At 42.0% G+C, this 20738-nt stretch overlaps 1 protein-coding gene across 1 annotated transcript in view; it reads left to right on the top strand.

Moving 5' to 3' along the window:
- LOC5510920 (eIF-2-alpha kinase activator GCN1) overlaps positions 1-20738 on the top strand; it is a 50103-nt gene that overhangs the window by 14219 nt on the left and 15146 nt on the right. Inside the window, exons 25-41 of the mRNA XM_001631321.3 lie at positions 4598-4917; positions 5376-5471; positions 6037-6308; positions 7207-7396; positions 7645-7881; positions 8920-9060; positions 9502-9555; positions 9970-10059; positions 10480-10636; positions 11083-11204; positions 12442-12556; positions 13922-14101; positions 14724-14944; positions 17122-17190; positions 18003-18141; positions 18532-18728; positions 19886-20143. Coding sequence (XP_001631371.3) covers positions 4598-4917; positions 5376-5471; positions 6037-6308; positions 7207-7396; positions 7645-7881; positions 8920-9060; positions 9502-9555; positions 9970-10059; positions 10480-10636; positions 11083-11204; positions 12442-12556; positions 13922-14101; positions 14724-14944; positions 17122-17190; positions 18003-18141; positions 18532-18728; positions 19886-20143 — 2858 coding nt within the window. The remainder of the gene's footprint in view (positions 1-4597; positions 4918-5375; positions 5472-6036; positions 6309-7206; positions 7397-7644; positions 7882-8919; positions 9061-9501; positions 9556-9969; positions 10060-10479; positions 10637-11082; positions 11205-12441; positions 12557-13921; positions 14102-14723; positions 14945-17121; positions 17191-18002; positions 18142-18531; positions 18729-19885; positions 20144-20738) is intronic.

Genomic DNA, 20738 nt, shown 5'->3' with positions numbered 1-20738 from the left:
GTCAACAGATGCAGATTGCCGGTGATAACGATAATTAACGCGGACTAGGGGTCAGAAGAGATCAAATGGAGAAGATGACTTTAGAAAATAAAAGGAGTAGCCTTACATCTTCAAAACTACGTATAGTACTCGAACTTTAACAAGTCATTAAACAAGCTATTTCTAAAACCAACACCAAGGACACTCGAATTGGCTGATGGCCTGATGGCGCGAAACGAAATTGGCGCCCTTTTAGTCCCGTGGCTTGGCTCAATCCCGGCTGTATCCAGCCAAAATTTGTCTGCATCCAAATCAAATATTGTTCTTTTTGCGGTCGGTTTCATCCAAGAATGACCCATTCGTATTGTTCTCATTATAAAAAGATGCAGGAGAGAAATCTTCTAGCTCACGCTGCACATGATGCCGTGTAACACGAGATCTCAGGGTATGGAATGAATTGATAAACAATTTACTGTTTCAACAGATTCGGGTTATACAGCAAATCAAAGTGTGTTTTCGAACGCAGAACGTGCAATCTGTAATATAGGTGAACTCGAAAAATACCATCGTGTTTCGAAGCAATCACATACGGAAAACCCCTTTAATATAGCAAACCTCTAACTACTAAACATCTCACCGAAACGTGAAAGAGAAAGATAGTGTACAACATCATCATTTATTACAATGAGAACGAATAAAAGCCAATCACATTCCCAATCAGTGCGTTTGCAGACGCAACGAGTGTCTAGGATCGATTTACAAAGATACATAGGCATGGAAAGCCGGTAAAAATTTTAGTGTACTATGTATCTAAAGTGACTAGTCTTTAAACAATATATCAGCGTTTCCTTACTTTGTAAGTCAAGCACGCAAAATGTTTTGTTCATTTCACAGAGATTGGACATAGCCATGCGTTATATTTTCTTCTCGATAGACACTCAAGAGTAGGCTTTGAAAACAAACCGGAAACTGTGCGTTTTAAAGACGCAGGCTAGTCAATAGTGTGGAAGAATCTAATTTTCGGTACGAGAAACACATTATGGCGTTTGTAATTGGTTGTTAGAAGACGAGGTTGATACAACTTTCTTATTCAAACATCAAAAGCAAGCTGTTATAAGTTGATTTACGTCTAGTTATGTGCTTTGGGAAAGCAACCCGACTCCGGGACAGATGGAGCACCAAAGGTTGAGCTCTCTGTTGGTGGTCATATGATATGATTAACAAACTGCTATCTTGTAAGCTAGGAGATAAGGCCCCAGCTAGGGAGCTTTGCTTTTGGCACACAAGCATTCCAAGCACCAGTCGAGCAAAAGAGCGCAATTCGATGCGCATAATATAATTCTAGAGAAAAATCAAAAGATTTGAACAGATAATCTGTTTAAAAGAATTTAGCCTATTATCATCCTACAGTATCGTAGATTCATGCATAGGAACAGGCGGATAGTACAGCTTGGTGTTACATTTTTTCAACTTGACAAAGTTAGCATGTGGGAAGCCCAGCTCCGGAGCCCCAGCACCTATACCCGCGGCTATTTACTCAAGTTGTGATTGCTTCGAAACATGATGGTATTTTTCGAGTTCACCTATATTACAGATTGCACGTTCTGCGTTCGAAAACGCACTTACTACGTTTTGATTTGCTGTATAATCAGAATCTGTCAATATTTAATTGCAACAACAGCAAATTGTTTATCAATTCATTCCATACCCTGAGATCTCGTGTTACACGGCATCATGTGCAGCGTGAGCTAGAAGATCTTTTTATAATGAGAACAATACGAATGGGTCATTCTTGGAGGGAACCAATTGCAAAAAGAACGTGCAATCTGTAATATACGTAAGGGGTAACGATGGGTACCTTAAAATTTCGAAAATCTCGCAAAAATTTCGCAAAGTCTCGGAATCTCGGCGTTTTTACGGAAGTCTCGTTTTCCCCCCGACATTTTAGGGTCTTGGAGCCTCTTTTTCTACCACGTTCTCGGAGTCTCTGTTAAACGCGATCTGTTTTATGTTGTTACTATTAAGGGTTTCCCTCTTTTTCGAGTCTCGAGTCTTAAGCCTTTCCGCTCTAGCTATTCTTTTTCAACTAATGTTTATGACATACCTCGAGCAAGTTATCTGATGTCCGAACACAAGCTAGTAAAAGCTCGGACACGGATTCCAAAATTTGACTTAAAGTCTCGGGCTCGGATTCTAAAACGCGGTCTCGGCGCCTCGGCGAGTCTAGAACTTACTCATCGCTACCCCTAAAAGGGGTCTCTAGAACGCGCCAACATCCCAAAACATCGGCTTTATTCTCAGAGCGTATTGTTCACTGTTTATTGGCAACAAAATGTCTAGTTCTCGGATAAACAACTACTTTTGGAAAATAGTAATCTGGCGGTGTTTAAAGTTTGCGAGGATATAATATTTTCACTGGCTTTCCATGCCTATATCTGTCTGTTGATCTCATGCTTGCATGAATATCTAGACCGTTGCATTTTCGAACGCACTAATAGACATGCGATTGGTTTTATCCTAAGGGATAAATTACTTGACATTGTTATTTATACCCTGCTTATACTCAAGCTCACCAAACTATAGACAAAAATGCTCAATAAAATAAATTGTAGTCCACTACTTTGAATGTAAGCCCAGGATGGTGACATGAATGTAGGAAATATTATTAACTTATACCCAAAATAAAGCAAACCAAAAGCACATAACTAGCTTTAAAGACGTAAATCAACTATAAATCAACTAATAACAGCTTGCTTTGATGTTTGAACAAGAGAAATTATATCATGTTCTTACAAGCAATTACAAGCGCCATGTGTTTCTTGTACCGAAAATTAGATTCTTCTACACTATTGACTAGCCTGCGTCTTTAAAACGCACACTTTCCGGTTTGTTCGGGCCTTATCTCCTAGCTTACAAGAAACCAGTTTTTTAATCATATCATATGACCACCAACAGAGAGCTCAACCTTTGGTGCTCCATCTGTCCCGAGTCGGGTGCTTTCCCAAAGCACATAACTAGACGTAAATCAACTTATAACAGCTTGCTTTTGATGTTTGAATAAGAAAGTTGTATCAACCTCGTCTTCTAACAACCAATTACAAACGCCATAATGTGTTTCTCGTACCGAAAATTAGATTCTTTCACACTATTGACTAGCCTGCGTCTTTAAAACACACAGTTTCCGGTTTGTTTTCAAAGCCTACTCTTGAGTGTCTATCGAGAAGTATAACGCATGGCTATGTCCGATCTCTGTGAAATGAACAAAACATTTTGCGTGCTTGACTTACAAAGTAAGAAAACGCCGATATATTGTTTAAAGGCTAGTCACTTTAGATACATAGTACACTAAAATTTTAACCGGCTTTCCATGCCTATGTATCTTTGTAAATCGATCCTAGACACTCGTTGCGTCTGCAAACGCACTGATTGGGAATGTGATTGGCTTTTATTCGTTCTTTTTGTAATAAATGATGATATTGTATACTATCTTCCTTTTTCACGTTTCGGTGAGATGTTTCAGTAGTTAGAGGTTTGCTTTATTAAAGGGGTTTTCCGTATGTGATTGCTTCGAAACACGATGGTATTTTTCGAGTTCACCTATATTACAGATTGCACGTTCTGCGTTCGAAAACGCACTTTGATTTGCTGTATAATCCGAATCTGTTGAAACAGTAAATTGTTTATCAATTCATTCCATACCCTGAGATCTCGTGTTACACGGCATCATGTGCAGCGTGAGCTAGAAGATTTCTCTCCTGCATCTTTTTATAATGAGAACAATACGAATGGGTCATTCTTGGATGAAACCGACGGCAAAAAGAACAATATTTGATTTGGATGCAGAGAAATTTGGGCTGGATACAGCCGGGATTGTAGCCAAGCCACGGGACTAAAAGGGCGCCAATTTCGTTTCGCGCCATCACAAGTCTTTGGTTCATTGAGATCAAGTATGATTAGTCCGACCTGGGAACACTAAAAATATCCACTTGGTGAATTGTTCACAGAAAGACATGACATATTTGGTATAGCGAAAAGAGATTCTGGGAGAGCTGTGCAAAGAAGAAAAAGGTCATTACTAGGGTAAGCCAATTCGAGTGTCCTTGGTGTTGGTTTTAGAAATAGCTTGTTTAATGACTTGTTAAAGTTCGAGTACTATACGTAGTTTTGAAGATGTAAGGCTACTCCTTTTCTTTTCTAAAGTCATCTTCTCCAATTGATCTCTTCTGACCCGTAGTCCGCGTTAATTATCGTTATCACCGGCAATCTGCATCTGTTGACAGAAAGCTATTTGTATTGACCTTTATGCGGGATAAGAATGATTCCCTGTGATTGGTCAGGTAGCGTGGAAGAACGCTGAATCACGAGGGCTCAAATTTCAAGATCATTTCATTGGCTGACTGGCGTTCTCCAGACGTGTTGAATTAAGGCTATTGAAGTGATGGTCTCTGATTGGTTGACCCGCGTTTTGAGGACGTGAAAACAATGCTCTCGCAAAAGTACACATTTAAATGGGAAAGTACATTTTTAAATGGGAAAGTGTTAATGTATAATCTGTTGCTTTCACTTTCCGCTGGAAGGGTGACTATTTGGGCCCTTCAACATGTATTTTGTTTTACAGGTACTCTCGTAGCCTACGTCACTCTCCGTGTCATCAAGCCATACTGCCCTGTCGACCCACACTGGTGTGCAGAGCCCCTGCAGACAGCAATCAAGCGAGCTGTCTCCCTTCTGCACATCCGTACCATCCCAAAAGAGGATGGCAACGATGAGGATGAGCCACTTAAAGCCACTGCATTTGCATACTGCTTCCCCCTGCTCAAGGCAGTCCTGCGATGTGGCGGTAAGGCCGTCTCAGGAGATGATGAACTGAGGATCATGGCTGTCCAGGTGTTGGCCAGGCACTGCAAGCTGAGGAGCGAGGGCGATGATGAGGATGAGGTGAGCTGGGTTGTGATGGTGATTGTGGTTACGTATGGTGATGATGGTTATTCTGATGGTGATAATGGTGGCCATGATAGTGATAAAGATAATGGTTGGTGACTGTAATGGTTGTGGTGGTGGTGACAGATAAAGATGAAGATGATTATTATGATTAATGGTAGTGATAATGATGATGGTAATGACTGTGATGATTATGGTAGTGGTGGTAAATAATGGTGATGATGATGACAGTGATTGTGATGAAAGTGATGGTAGTGAAGATGATAGCCGTTACGTTTGGGTTGTTTGCTAAGCCGACAGTTAACCCGCGATTACTTGGGGTAAGTGAGTAAGAGCTTAAATCAGACCCTGCATGGGTGGGGCTACATTGATGGTAGTGCTACCAAGCTGTTAACCATGGTCAAAGTACTATGCTAATGATGGCTATGATTTCAGTGTTTTTTTCTTTTTTCTAGTGCGGCCCTGAATTCCTCCCTAGGGAAGACATGATCAATCTCCTCTCGGAAATGATCTCCACCAGCTCTGACACTATCTTGGGTTCACGTCTTCAGGTACTACATCCATATAGACTTCAGGACATTCAAACTAATCATGGGGCCAAGTGACTAAGGAAGTAAGCTACGGCGTGGTTAGAGAGGCTTGGAGAGGTTTATGGTTAAAAGCGGGTATTTGTACCATGGCACTTGGGAAGAAGGGGGACATAAAATGGGGATAATGATTGTGATACGGGTAGAGGTTGGTGGCAGGGGTGAGGGCGGGAGGGTAATTGTGGGGATAATGCTACAGTGAGTGGAGTTGGACTATAAGGAGTGTCCTGGATAGTGATGCAGTTGTTCTTACCATGGTGTATAGGGTGAATGGGAAGATTGTGAAGGAGGTAGTGGGTAGGGAGGTAGTAGGTTTAAGTACGGTATTAGCTAAAGTTTTGTATTTTCTCTCGAGGGCAAACAGGCACTCCTAATATCATCCAAGTGGTTATTAGCCACTAAGGTCTAGAGAAACGCCTGCCTACATCGCAAAACCTTTTGTTATCTCCGTGGGTTTTCGACTTTTCAGTCAGTCAGAATGTCACTTCAACCTTTCTTTAAGGATATCTGCTTTTTTGTGTTGTTATAGCAACTGGCCTCCCTGAGCCTGACAGACCTCTGCCAGTCAGTCAGCGGTGATGAGGGATGCGCCGTGGCCGAAACCGCTGAGCTAATAGCGCTCATGCACTGTTTGGAGTCATCCGCTGCTACGTTGCGGTTTGCGGCTCTGCAAGGTCTACTGCGCATGACCATGGTCCTGCCCCAACAGGATGATGGAACGGCTGAGACAGCATTAGTTGTTCGTAGGGTCTGGGTTGCACGGTTTGATGTGGACGATGAAAACCGAGAACTGGGAAAGAGGTAGGGAGATTAATAAAAAACTTACTCATGAAAAATGCTTTGGAAATAGTAAAAAAGTCTTATGAAAAGGATTTGAAATTATAATCGAAATATGTAAGATCATTTTTTCGCTGCACGTGATATAGTCAAAATGACATAATGGCTTAACATTGTATCGTCAGATAAGCGATGATGACTTACCATTTTATTGATGTCAGTGATTCAGGTCGTTTAGAAATGACGGGTCACTTCAAAATCTTTGCAGAAGTGTCCATTTTTCCACAAACAAAGCTATGTCTATATATGGTTAAACCCTATGCAGTGTGACTTAGAGTATATATGATTAAACCATATGCAGTGTGACTTGTGCTACTGTGCAAGAAATGGACTATCTGAATTCATAGATCTGACATGTCAATCACACACACACGAATAGCCGAGAGCACCGCTTTATCTAATCATTTCCAAGTTTTCGTATGTTGAGCTGGATTCGTTCCGTTTCAATTCAACAACCAAACTTGTAGTTATATTCTATGCTTCTCTAAAAGATTTTTACCAAGCTTGGGCAACAAGACAAGTATCCATCATGTTAGGCTTGTGTGTTTTATTTCCCAAGTCGCAGAAAGACCGCTATAAACGTCTGTATTTTAGATAAATCCGGGCAGGACTCACCGGACCTCATACGACATGTAACATTTGTGGGATTTTTGTGAGACATTTGGGTAACACTTTGCTGGCTTCTATTTGCTGCTTTCTTATTGGATATTCGTGCACGCGTCGGATCTATGAATTACATGAGCTTCATTATATTGCATGTCGCACCATGAAATGATACAAAAAAAATTCAGCTTTATACCACAAGGCCACGTGTGCCAAGTTCGTGTTATGACGCAAGTTTTAATGATCTGCCCCTGTTAAGGCTTTGGGATGAGGCGCATTACGAGTCGCCCGAGTCGCTCTGTAGCGGACTGCTACAGGATGTCGTCCATGATGTCTCAGTGGTGCGCGAGGCAGCTTCTTCAGCACTCGCAGAAGCCATTAGCCGCCAACCAGACCTGGCCACACCTATACTTCACGAACTCACACAGCTCTACGGGGAGAAGCTGAAGGTTAGTCAAACTTCAGGGGGGAGGGGTGTGTGGTGCTTGCAAATCCTTAAGCGCTATTTATAAGAATGCGCAGAATAACCTAGGTTTTTATGCACTGGATTTTAAACTGTTCAACAAATTTTTTGACGGTTGCATAGGTATTACTTGAAACCTTGGTTTAAAAAAACGTTCATATAAAAAGAAACACCCACCCACCCTGCCCCTCCCATTCCGCTGCCCCTGCTCAAACTCTGTCTCTCTCTGTACAGATCCCACCCCCAGTGTATGACAGCCTAGGCCACATCATCTCCGATCCCTTCTGCGACCCATGGCCTGCTAGGGCTGGGATAGCCCAAGCCCTAGGCAAGCTTTCGCCCTCCCTGGCTGAGGATCAGGTGTCTTCGCTGTTCAACTTTTTTGTACCAACCGGTCTAGGGGATAGACACGAGGAAGTGCGCAAGCACATGCTGGAGGCCGCTCTCAAGTGTATCAATGACCACGGAAAGGTAACTACAACAAGGCCAGGATGGGGATTGGTTTGGATGAGGGGATGTTTGAGGTTGCTCTCAAGTGTATCAATGACCACGGAAAGGTAACTACAACAAGGCCAGGATGTGGATTGGTTTGGATGAGGGGATGTTTGAGGTTGCTCTTAAGTGTATCAATGACCACGGGAAGGAAGCTACAACCCAGACAGGATAGGGACTGGTTTGGGGTGGGTGAGGTTGTGTATGAGGTAGCTCTCAAGGGTATCAGTGACCATGCGAAGGAAGCTACAACCCAGACAGAATAGGGACTGGTTTGGGGTGGGTGAGGTTGTGTATGAGGTAGCTCTCAAGGGTATCAGTGACCATGGGAAGGAAGCTACAACCCAGACAGAATAGGGACTGGTTTGGGGTGGGTGAGGTTGTGTATGAGGTAGCTCTCAAGTGTTCCATTCACCATGGGAGGAAAACTACAACCAGGCCAGGATGGGTATTGGTTTGGATGAGGGGGTGTTCGGGGTTGACCATGGAAAGGTAGCTACAGCCCGGCTAAGATGGGGATTGGTTTGGGGTGAGTGAGGTTGTGTATGAGGTAGCTCTCAAGGGTATCATTGACCATGGAGATTGGTGGGTTAGATATTATATGACCATGGAAAGAAAGCTACAACCCGGCCAGGATGGGCACTGGTTTGAGGTGGATGAGGGAGGTAGCTCGCAAGTGTATCAATGACCATGGAAAGGAAGCTACAACCCGGATAGGAAGGGGACTGGTTTTGGGTGGATAAGGGGGTTAATAAGGCTACTTAAAACATTACAAGATAACCTGTAAACGGCAGTTATGGGTTTGGGTGGAAGTCTATTAATGACTCTTGGAGGGTAACCAGAAAACGGCTAGAATGGGGATACGTTGTGGGATAAAGGCAGTCTGTGGACTGCTGTAAATATATCTGCCATGGGATAGGTCATGGAGAAGGAGGAAAAGGAAGTTTTAGAAGAGCGAAGGTTATGTTATGCTATAATTGCTACATATGCGATGCCCCTTGTCTGGTCGGTTTTCAGGTCAATATCCACTTACTGCTGCCTGTATTTGAGGGATTCCTGGATATTGCGCCAGACACGTCTGCGCATGACACCATACGGCAGTCCGTGATCATTCTGATGGGATCGCTGGCTCGCCATCTTGACAAAGATGATCCAAAGGTACAACTTTTAAAAACCACCTTAAAAGGCACGTGCACGCTGAGCAGGGATGTTGTTGCCAATTCGGAGAGATAAAAAACTGTCAAATTTATGCCGAATAACCAAAATAACTATTCACGTTTATCAATTACCTTTAGTCCGTCAGATAAAAACAATATTGTGCTATGTGTAATACAAATAAAGCAGATTGCAAAGAATTGAAAAAATGTAATTTCAGGTTCGGCTATAGAAAGTATGTGTACTGAAACCTTAAAACTGTGTACTGGATTCAGTTTATTAGACTTGTTTGAAGTCAACTTAGTTATATTTTGCATTTATTTGATACGTTTTCTCTAGTACTGTATCTAGTACTTTTTCAGTTACATCTAGCACATCCCTGTCAGTAGGCAAAAACTTCCTAAAACACCATAAAAAACGTTTCATTCAAATCACTGATTTTAGGTGAAGCCAATTGTCACAAAATTGATCGAGGCGCTGTCAACGCCATCACAACAGGTTAGTAACCAAACTACTGTAGTTATTTTTTAAAAGTTTTCTGGAAATGTTCAAGTAAGAATGCTGGTGCTATATAGAACTATTCATCACTACACCCTTTTTAGCCTGGCAACTGTTCAACAGCGTTTAGTACGCCCGTGTTCGATGCGTACAGCGGTACCATCACCGCTTGTATCTTGTATCCTCATTGCCATTATCCTTGGCCCTATATTCGAGACCCAGCATTTTCGCGGGGGCTTATTAGAAGTCCTATTTTGGTGCCGCTGAAACTTAAAGCCATAAGCTATTATAAGCTATAAGCTTTGAAATTGTTTATTTCATGTTTTAGTTGTTCTACCTCAATCCCCCGGATGCTACGACTGTCTTCATGTACATGTTCAGTACATGTTTTTAACACGTTTTTGTTTTCCAAAGGTGCAAGAAGCGGTGGCGAACTGCCTCCCTCCGCTTGTCCCTGCAATCAAAGAAGAGGCCCCCGACTTAGTAAAGAGATTACTAAACCAGGTAAAGAACAGTTCCAGAGGTGTAACAACCTTGATGAGGGTTGTGAACTTCTCATCTTCATAAATAGGCGACTTGCGATTTGCAACCACGTGACTTTTTGAGTAGCAAACTTACCAAAATAAACACAGAAATTGATGCGGTACTCACGCCAGACAACGACGAGAAAATAAAATATCTCTATTAAAATAAGCCCTTTCTGACATGGCATTCCAGTTCACTTGTAAGCGCCGAATAGGTTGTTGCTGTCACTTTGCCGCCAAAAGCCGGAGCGTGCGCGAGCTTGCCATCCCAATCACGTGATTTCTTTGCACTTTTTCAAATCTTTATCGCGGGGACGTAAAGAACCGCTTGGGACGCTGGCTCGTGGTATCATCTTTAGTGAGTGCTTAAATACTATGCTTTGCTCTGTATTTTGTTCAGTTGTTGGAGTCCACTGCTTACGGGGAACGCAAAGGCGCGGCGTATGGTCTGGCTGGAATCGTCAAAGGACTGGGAATACTCTACTTGAAGAAGCTCAATATTATGACCACGCTACAAGACGCCATTCAGAACAAGAAGAACTATAGACACAGAGAAGGTATGGTCTGAGCCAGGTAAAGGGAGAAAATGTCGTGACAACAAATAGAAAAATATGCAGGATAGAGTGTCAAGGAAAGAGCTGCTCGTTGTCCTCTTATGATGACAAATTCCAGACGCTTTGAAGAGTTGGGAATGGCGTGGTTGACTTTGTGGCGGTCTTGTCACCAGTTTACTCCGGAGGGCTGACTGAAACCTCAACTGACAAGAGACAAACGATTTGAGTCCGCTATTTATCAGGCCATCCGCTCTATATTATCAGTCACATCCTCGAAGAAACTTCCAATAGACACACTGCTTTCTATATTTTGAAATATTTTTCGTGTTTTCCGTTAAAAATGAACGAAGATTGTTACATAATCGACCGGAAGTAAACTGGTGACAATGCTGCAACAACGCAGTTCCATTTGATGGCCGTTTATTGAAGATGCTCTATGTCATGTACAGGTGCCTTGTTCGCCTTTGAGATGCTCTGTACGATGCTTGGCCGGCTTTTTGAGCCGTACGTAGTACACGTCCTTCCGCACCTACTGCTCTGCTTCGGTGATGGCAACCAATACGTCCGGGAGGTATGTCACGTACTCTGTCACGCAATATGCTAGGTGTCACATTGTACATCATGTAACGTATTCAGTTCATCCGGGAAGTATGCTACTTGTCATGTCATCCATTAGTGTCACGCAATATGCTAGGTGTCACATTGTACATCATGTAACGTATTCAGTTCATCCGGGAAGTATGCTACTTGTCATGTCATCCATTAGTGTCACGCAATATGCTAGGTGTCACATGGTACCTCATGTAACTTAATCAGTACATCCGGGAAGTATGTCACTTGTCACGTCATTTATTAGTGTCACGCAATATGCTAGGTGTCACATGGTAAATCATGTAACGTGATCAGTTCATCTTGGAATTATGTCACTTGTCACGTCATCTATTAGTGTCACGCAATATGCTAGTTATCACATGGTACATCATGTAACGTGATCAGTTCATCTTGGAATTATGTCACTTGTCACGTCATCTATTAGTGTCACGCAATATGCTAGTTATCACATGGTACATCATGTAACGTGATCAGTTCATCTTGGAATTATGTCACTTGTCACGTCATCTATTAGTGTCACGCAATATGCTAGTTATCACATGGTACATCATGTAACGTGATCAGTTCATCTTGGAATTATGTCACTTGTCACGTCATCTATTAGTGTCACGCAATATGCTAGTTATCACATGGTACATCATGTAACGTGATCAGTTCATCTTGGAATTATGTCACTTGTCACGTCATTTATTAGTGTCACGCAATATGCTAGGTGTCACATGGTAAATCATGTAACGTGATCAGTTCATCTTGGAATTATGTCACTTGTCACGTCATCTATTAGTGTCACGCAATATGCTAGTTATCACATGGTACATCATGTAACACAATCAGTTCATGCCACTTTTTGGGTTTTATTTGAATATTAAAATTATTAAAAAAATATTGTTATCGAAACTCTTGTTTATGCTCAATAGGTTTCTTTTGTATTGTAAGTTGAAATGTATTTCACAGTGGATTTATTTCGCTACTGAAATGCACATCTCATTTGCCTGTATACATTTTGCATTATTTTTAGTTCGTCACAGACGTGACGAACTAAAACATGACGAAGTCTTTAAATAGGCGCTGAAAACTTAATTTGCGTCTCATTATTTACTTGTTCATGACGATGTGTTTTTATGAGGACGGGCACGCACCAAAATGAGATCTATTTGTCATAGATAAAGGTTTTTTATCCATTTTATTATGTCCAGGCAACAGACGAGACAGCCCGTGCAATCATGAAGAATCTGAGTGCACACGGTGTCAAGCTTGTGTTACCATCACTACTTGCTGCCCTGCAGGAAGACTCATGGAGAACTAAAACTGGTACCAGATGAAACAGTCCGTCCTTACAAACAATCTCCTATTTTGTAAAGCCCCGATCATCATCACTATTAACAAGCCAGCACTGCTACCAATCACCACTATCACTATCCCCATTACCATCATCACAATATTACTATCACCACTACCATCATCACTATCACTATCACCACTACCATCATCACTATAACTATCACCACTACCATCATCACTATAACTATCACCACTACCATCACCACTATAACTATCACCACTACCATCATCACTATAACTATCACCACTACCATCATCACTATAACTATCACCACTACCATCACCACTATAACTATCACCACTACCATCATCACTATAACTATCACCACTACCATCATCACTATAACTATCACCACTACCATCATCACTATAACTATCACCACTACCATCATCACTATAACTATCACCACTACCATCATCACTATCACCACTTCCATCACCACTATAACTATTACCACTACCATCATCACTATCACTATCACCGCTACCATCATCACTATAACTATCACCACTACCATCATCACTATAACTATCACCACTACCATCATCACTATCACCACTTCCATCACCACTATAACTATTACCACTACCATCATCACTATCACTATCACCGCTACCATCATCACTATCACTATCACCGCTACCATCATCACAATATTACTATCGTCACTACCATCACCACTATCACCACTTCCATCACCACTATAACTATTACCACTTCCATCATCACTATCACTATCACCGCTACCATCATCACAATAATATATCACCACTACCATCACCACTACCATAATCACAATATTACTATCATCACTACCATCACCACTATAACTAACACTACCATCATCACAATATTACTATCATCACTACCATCACCACTATCACTATCACTATCACCACTACCATCACCACTATCACTATCATCACCATTATCATCACAATATTACTACCACCACTACCATCACCGCTATCACTATCATCACCATTATCATCACAATATTACTATCGTTACTACCATTACTACATTCACTATCACCACTATAACTATCACCATTACCATCATCACAATATTACCATCACCACTATCACCACTACCATCATCACAGTATTACTATCATCACTACCAGCGTGGAGTGGTATGCTCTCACCAACAACCATCACCATCCTTATCACCCATGTTTCTTGTTCTCTAGAGAGCGTGGAGTTAATAGGCTCTCACCAACAACCATCACCATCCTTATCACCCATGTTTTTTGTTCTCTAGGGAGCGTGGAGTTACTAGGCTCTCACCAACAACCATCACCATCCTTATCACCCATGTTTCTTGTTCCCTAGGGAGCGTGGAGTTACTTGGCGCTATGGCGTACTGCGCCCCAAAGCAGCTCTCCTCGTGTCTCCCAAGTATCGTCCCCATGTTGTGCAAGGTGCTGACAGACTCGCACATCAAGGTGCAGAAGGCTGGCGCCCAGGCTCTTAATCTCATCGGCTCGGTCATCAGGAATCCCGAGATCCAGGGTGAGCGTGCTACAGAATTTTGGTTAAAGAAATTTTTTTGTCATTCATTGCTTACTTAGGGAACTTTAGACTTTAAAGAAGGCCAATCACGCCACCATTTTTTTTTTAGCACGTTCAATTCTAAGTCACACAAATAGTACATTTCCATCGACTCATTCAAGCAAGTAGCCGTCAATAGCTTATCGGACTTTATTCGTAGATGGTTATTTTGAAGTTGCCAATAAACCGTTCAATTTTCAATTATAAACAATAACAAAGGAATGGTCGATCGACATTCTTTAATTCCTATTAAAAGCTCTTTCTTGTAGGAAAGAAGTTAGTTACTTTAATTCAATATGTCAGTGAATCAAGTCAAGGTTTGTCGCGGGAAAATTTAAAAAAATTGTACAAATTGTAGATGTTAAAATAGAGTAACTTTGCTGTTAAAAGAACAACACAAAGAAATACAATAATTCATTGTCATTGTTGCTTATTTTATTTTACAAGGCTTAGTGTTTAGAAGGATTGAAGTGTTGTTATCGCTACAACAAACAGTGTTAACAGAAGATCGAGTCGAGAAGGTCGAGTCCACCTTTTATATCCGGGAACCTCGTGTTTAATATAAAGTTCTATTATTTGTTAGCTATCTCATCCGTGCTGTTAGAAGCTCTTATGGACCCCTCCACCAAGACCGCCACATGTCTACAAGTTCTGCTTCAGACCTCTTTTGTGCATTTTATTGACGCGCCTTCCCTTGCCCTGATCATGCCCGTGCTGCACCGCGCCCTCAGCGAAAGATCGACTGAGACTAAGAAGATGGCGGCTCAGATTATTGGCAATATGTACTCACTCACGGATACGAAGGTAATAGTGCTTCCTTTATACTCCTCCAGCCATCCACTCTAGTATAGATTATCGGCAATATGTTCTCTCTTATAGATACAAAGGTGATGTCTTCTGCATTATCCTTCAGCCATCCACTCTAGTATAGATTATTGGCAATATGTTCTTTCTTATAGATACAAAGGTAATGTCTTCTGCATTATCCTTCAGCCATCCACTCTAGTATAGATTATTGGCAATATGTTCTTTCTTATAGATACAAAGGTAATGTCTTCTGCATTATCCTTCAGCCATCCACTCTAGTATAGATTATCGGCAATATGTTCTCTCTTATAGATACAAAGGTGATGTCTTCTGCATTATCCTTCAGCCATCCACTCTAGTATAGATTATTGGCAATATGTTCTTTCTTATAGATACAAAGGTGATGTCTTCTGCATTATCCTTCAGCCATCCACTCTAGTATAGATTATTGGCAATATGTTCTTTCTTATAGATACAAAGGTAATGTCTTCTGCATTATCCTTCAGCCATCCACTCTAGTATAGATTATTGGCAATATGTTCTCTCTTATAGATACAAAGGTAATGTCTTCTGCATTATCCTTCAGCCATCCACTCTAGTATAGATTATTGGCAATATGTACTCACTCACGGATACGAAGGTAATAGTGCTTCCTTTATACTCCTCCAGCCATCCACTCTAGTATAGATTATCGGCAATATGTTCTCTCTTATAGATACAAAGGTGATGTCTTCTGCATTATCCTTCAGCCATCCACTCTAGTATAGATTATTGGCAATATGTTCTTTCTTATAGATACAAAAGTAATGTCTTCTGCATTATCCTACAGCCACCCACTCTAGTATAGATTATTGGCAATATGTACTCACTCACGGATACGAAGGTAATAGTGCTTCCTTTATACTCCTCCAGCCATCCACTCTAGTATAGGTTATTGGCAATATGTTCTTTCTTATAGATACAAAGGTAATGTCTTCTGCATTATCCTACAGCCATCCACTCTAGTATAGATTATCGGCAATATGTATTCGCTTATAGATACAAAGGTAATGTCTTCTGCATTATCCTACAGCCATCCACTCTAGTATAGATTATCGGCAATATGTATTCGCTTATAGATACAAAGGTAATGTCTTCTGCATTATCCTACAGCCATCCACTCTAGTATAGATTATCGGCAATATGTATTCGCTTATAGATACAAAGGTAATGTCTTCTGCATTATCCTACAGCCATCCACTCTAGTATAGATTATCGGCAATATGTATTCGCTTATAGATACAAAGGTAATGTCTTCTGCATTATCCTACAGCCATCCACTCTAGTATAGATTATCGGCAATATGTATTCGCTTATAGATACAAAGGTAATGTCTTCTGCATTATCCTACAGCCATCCACTCTAGTATAGATTATTGGCAATATGTACTCTCTTATAGATACAAAAGTAATGTCTTCTGCATTATCCTACAGCCACCCACTCTAGTATAGATTATTGGCAATATGTATTCGCTTAATGTTACGAAGTAAATGCCTTCTTCCATGTGCTCGGTAAAGGATACAGGGGCAATAATGCTTCCTGTATACCCCTCTAGCCAGCCACACAAGTATAGATTTTCGGCAGTATACGAACATAATGTCTTTTGCATACTCCTCCATCCACCGTAGTTTAGTTATTCCGAAGTATGTAATCACTCACGGAGACAAATGTTATGCTCCAACTGCAATAATGCTTCCCACATACTCCTCTGGCCATCCAGACTAGTATAGATATTGGTAATATGACTCGCTTTTGTTGGCATATAGTATTTGCTCACTCACACCCAAGTAATGCTTCCCATATACTTTGCCAACCTCCCCCCTCCAAGTACAATATCCACCCAATGCCTTAACCCTCATTAGAGGTCACCTAAGGGACGACAAGAACAGCATGATCGAGATATATACTTTCGCTGGTGATGGCGAATAGTAGGCGAGTTCACTGTTCAAACTTTTCATGTCCTTGAAAGACCATGGAAATTGATGTGTTAATGTGGTGGTTTGATAGTGAAGGGTCTGGCTTTGTTTTTTTTTTATAGTTTTCTGCCGTTGCTTTTCCTCATTGCCGTCGTCATATCCCAAGGTCCCTATTTCCCCTTCTTTCGCAGGTTCTTGCTAATACTGTTTATTGTGCAGGATCTAGCGCCATACTTACCATCGGTTGTACCGGGTCTCAAACAGTCCCTACTTGACCCTGTGCCGGAGGTAAGAGATTTGTCACTCTTGTGGTTTTGTGTTCAAGTGGGGCTACAACGAATGCCTTCTTATTCACGTTTTGTTTGTGTTCATGTGCATCTGTGTATTGACCACGTGTGTCTGGCTATAGGTCACGTGCATGTGTGATTTGTGTCTTCGGCTATTGATCGGCTATTGATCAAGTGCAATTTTTTATTTGGAACTTGTCTTCGGGTATTCGGTATTCGTAATATGCATGTTCTTATTGACCATGCTTCTGTGGTTTTTGATCACATGCATATGTGTAGTTATCGTGTGTTCACCGTGCATGTGGGTATTGACCACGCGACTCAGTATATTGATCACATGTATGTGTGTGTTTATCATGTGTGCCTGAGTATTTATGCCGTGCCCCTGAGTATTGATCACGTGCTTCTGAGTATTGATCACGTGCTGCTAAATATTGATCACGTGCTGCTACATATTGATCACATGCTGCTAAATATTGATAACGTGCTGCTGAGTATTGTTCACGTGTTTCTGAGTATTGATCATGGGCTTCTGAGTATTGATCACATGCTGCTGAGTATTGATCACGTGTCACTAAGTATTGACCACGTGCTGCTGAGTATTGATCACGTGCTGCTAAATATTGATCACGTGCTGCTGAGTATTGATCACATGCTGCTAAATATTGATCACGTGCTGCTAAATATTGATCACGTGCTGCTGAGTATTGATGACGTGCCTCTGAGTATTGATCACGTGCTGCTGAGTATTGATCGCGTGCCTGTAAGTACTGATCACGTGCCTCTGAGTATTGATCACGTGCATGTGTTTAGGTCCGTGCGGTGTCGGCTCGTGCTCTCGGCGCTCTCGTCAAGGGGATGGGTGAGGAGAGTTTTGTGGATCTGCTGCCTTGGCTGATGGAGACTCTGACGTCTGAGAACAGCAGTGTGGACAGATCAGGAGCTGCGCAAGGTGCGTCACGCATTCCTCATACGTCACCCTTGTGTCACGCACGGCTCAACCTTACAATACACGTAACGTTTTAGCAAGCCGATGTGGATGAAAGAATTTCGGTTTTTATCGGCACAAACTTCAAAACTAGGTGATTCCGTCGTGTTCTGAAGTATCTCTTTTGAGGCATCTCTCACTCCTAGTGACGTCCTTTGGTTTTCCTATCCATTAACTGCTACATCTGAGTGACGTCCTTTAACTTTGTAATCCCTTCACTGCTAGGTCTGAGTGAAGTCCTTTAACTTTGTAATCAATTCACTGCTAGGTCTGAGTGAAGTCCTTTAACTCTGTAATCCATTCACTGCCAGGTTTGATGGAGCTCCTTTAACTTTGTAATCCATTCACTACTAGGTCTGAGTGAGGTCCTATGCGGTCTGGGTGTGGACCGACTAGAAAAGCTGATGCCCGAGGTGATTGCCACAACAGGGAAGTCTGAACTATCGCCGCACGTGCGTGAGGGTTATCTCATGCTGTACATCTACCTGCCGACCACCTTCAAAGACGCATTCATACCCTATGTGGGGCCTATCGTGCCATCAATACTCAAGGTACGCAGGGGGTTGGGGTGAGGCGGAGCGTTAGGCTCGTAAGAAAGTTGAGTGTGGTTCAGTGCAGAGAAGTGGATTTTCGATCTTCTTCAAAGGCGCGTTCATACCCTATGTTGGGCCTATCGTGCCATCTATACTCAAGGTACGCAGGGGGTTGAGGTGAAGTGGAGCGTAAGGCTCGTAAGAAAGTTGAGTGTGGTTCAGTGCGGGGAAGTGGATTTTCGATCTTCTTCAAAGGCGCGTTCATACCCTATGTTGGGCCTATCGTGCCATCTATACTCAAGGTATTCAGGGGGGTGAGATGAAGTGGAGCGTTAGGCTCGTAAGAAAGTTGAGTGTGGTTCAGTGCGGAGAAGTGGATATTCGACTTCCTATTAAAACGCGTTTTTATCCGATGTTGGGCCAATCTAGCCATCTGTACCAAAGGTACGCAGGGGAGTGGGGTAAAGTGTATCGTTGAGTTTGGTTAAACACGAGAAGAATTGGAGAGTTGAGTTTTGTTAAACACGAGAAAAAGTGAAGCGTTGAGTTTTGTTAAACACGAGAAAAAGTGGAGCGTTGAGTTTTGTTAAACACGATATGAAGTGGAGCGTTGAGTTTGGTTAAACACGAGAAGAAGTGGAGTAGAGGGTGGCTAAACATGAGAACAAGTGGATTTTCGACCTTCTTTAAAGAAGCGTTCCTACCCGATGTTAGGCCTCTGCCACCAATACACCAAGTACGCAGGGGGGTGGGGTGGAATGGAGCACTCATATGGATGCTGGGTGTTGTCAAACATGGGAGAAAATGAACTTTTGGTAACATCCCGTGGACCCTGGGGTTTCCGATATCTACATTTAAATCATAATTGATTACCTAACCAGGTAAACAAAAGCAGAATCAACCTTGAAGAATTCCTGTGTAGATGACTGCTTTAGGGGTATGTTTGACGGGCCATCAGATGCTTGGGGGTATGGGGATGTAGTGAGGAACGGGCGCAAACCAAAAGAATCACCAAAAGGTTAATAATCAGGATACTCGCCTGTGGGAGAGAGGAGAGCTGGTAAATACCAGAAAAAATAAAGAGAAAAGCTTTTACAGAGTAAAGAATTTTTTGTAGTTCTTCTATGCCAATTTATTTTGTAGACTCAGTCCTGGTGCTTTCCCATTGTCCCCAGGGCCTTGCGGACGAGGTAGAGTTCGTCCGCGATACCTCTTTGCGCGCTGGTCAGCGTATCGTGAATGTATACGCAGACACGGCTATTGAGCTGTTCTTGCCTGAGCTCGAGAGAGGTCTGTTCGACGATAACTGGCGCATACGTCACAGCTCAATCCAGTTGCTAGGCGACCTGCTATATAAAGTGTCAGGCGTTACTGGCAAGATGACAACCGAGGGAGACGAGGACGACAACTTCGGTACAAGCCATTCTAACCAGGTACAAAGTTCTCGTAGACCTCGGGAATAGAAAATAATGGCTATTATCAGAGCTTAAGAGAATGCGCTCTCGTAAGTGACCAGTGACTTAAACGATTAACCATAGTCGCTTTCAATTTTAAAGTATACAAAAACTCAAAACTTTATAGTCGAATCCGTTGTATCGCTACGCCGCATTTTCAAAACATCGATTTGTTTTGGTCTTTGGGGTTTTCTGTTCCGCCAGTCAAATTATTCTAAGCCAATCAGATTCTTGCCATCTCTCGCCTAGTGCAGTTGCCTGGCTTTCTTTAGCGACACTGTCTGGTTTTCGTCCAGAGGATAGCCAGGGAAATTCAAAAAGCGAGACTCTGATTGGCTCATAATGGTTTTACTGACGTAACAGAAAACCAAAACAAATCGTGTTTTGAAAACACTCCGTAATATGGGAGTCCCGCAAGAACCGCAAGGCTAAGAGCTTTTTAATATCGGGACTCTATTATACTTATATCGTTAAATCGGGGCTGTGCAAAGCTAAAAAATGTAATATCGGGGTTCTGCAAGGTTAAATCTTCTTAATATCGCTGCTTTCTCGGGCTTAACATTCCGGAACATCA

This window comes from Nematostella vectensis, chromosome 4 (genome assembly GCF_932526225.1).
Source record: "Nematostella vectensis chromosome 4, jaNemVect1.1, whole genome shotgun sequence".
In the NCBI taxonomy this organism is placed as follows: domain Eukaryota; kingdom Metazoa; phylum Cnidaria; class Anthozoa; order Actiniaria; family Edwardsiidae; genus Nematostella; species Nematostella vectensis.
Note: the sequence above shows the minus strand (reverse complement) of the source record. Positions and strands in the feature narration are given on the sequence as shown.